The 467-nt window shown below is 45.6% G+C and overlaps 1 protein-coding gene across 3 annotated transcripts in view; it reads right to left on the reverse strand.

Annotated features, from left to right (window-relative positions):
• LOC113342137 (FT-interacting protein 1-like) overlaps window positions 1–461 on the reverse strand; it is a 785-nt gene extending 324 nt beyond the window's left edge. Inside the window, exon 1 of one of the 3 annotated variants that reach the window (XM_026586779.1) lies at window positions 80–461. In XM_026586779.1, the coding sequence (XP_026442564.1) occupies window positions 80–434 (355 nt within the window). In that variant the 5' untranslated portion in view covers window positions 435–461. The other 2 variants (XM_026586778.1, XM_026586777.1) reach the window with 2 other exon arrangements.
• Between the last annotated feature and the right edge of the window lie 6 nt (window positions 462–467).

Raw genomic sequence — 467 nt, forward strand, 5'->3', positions numbered from 1 at the left:
ATTATAAAGATAGCAGTGGCCCTTGGATCACGCCAGCTCAGTATTGCTTGCAATCTCTCTCCTTGCGTTGCCAGGTCACCTGCCACTGTCTGTATTCGTCCTGCAACACTTCGCAGCCGATCATACCTAATCCTCACAAGATCTGGTGGTCGTGAAGTTGGGAATGTATCAAATTCTTCATCAAGCTCATCTGGATGGGCCCTATCTGCGTGAGATAACTTTGCATCCATATGTGGAGGTTGCCTTGGCCTGAAGCGGTAATTCCATATCCCGATAAAAAACAGGTAGAGGAAGGTAGTGGGCAGGATTAGTTCTGGGTAGCACACTAGAATTACAAACAGGATGTGAACCAGACAAGTAGTCACTGGGTTCCTCCACATACAGATATCATTAAGCCATCTACCAATGGCCATAACTCCAGATAAGAGCGACATTATTCGGTTAAAATTTGCTTTACTTCGTCTCAG

Source organism: Papaver somniferum, unplaced genomic scaffold (assembly GCF_003573695.1).
Source record: "Papaver somniferum cultivar HN1 unplaced genomic scaffold, ASM357369v1 unplaced-scaffold_34037, whole genome shotgun sequence".
NCBI classification, from domain to species: domain Eukaryota; kingdom Viridiplantae; phylum Streptophyta; class Magnoliopsida; order Ranunculales; family Papaveraceae; genus Papaver; species Papaver somniferum.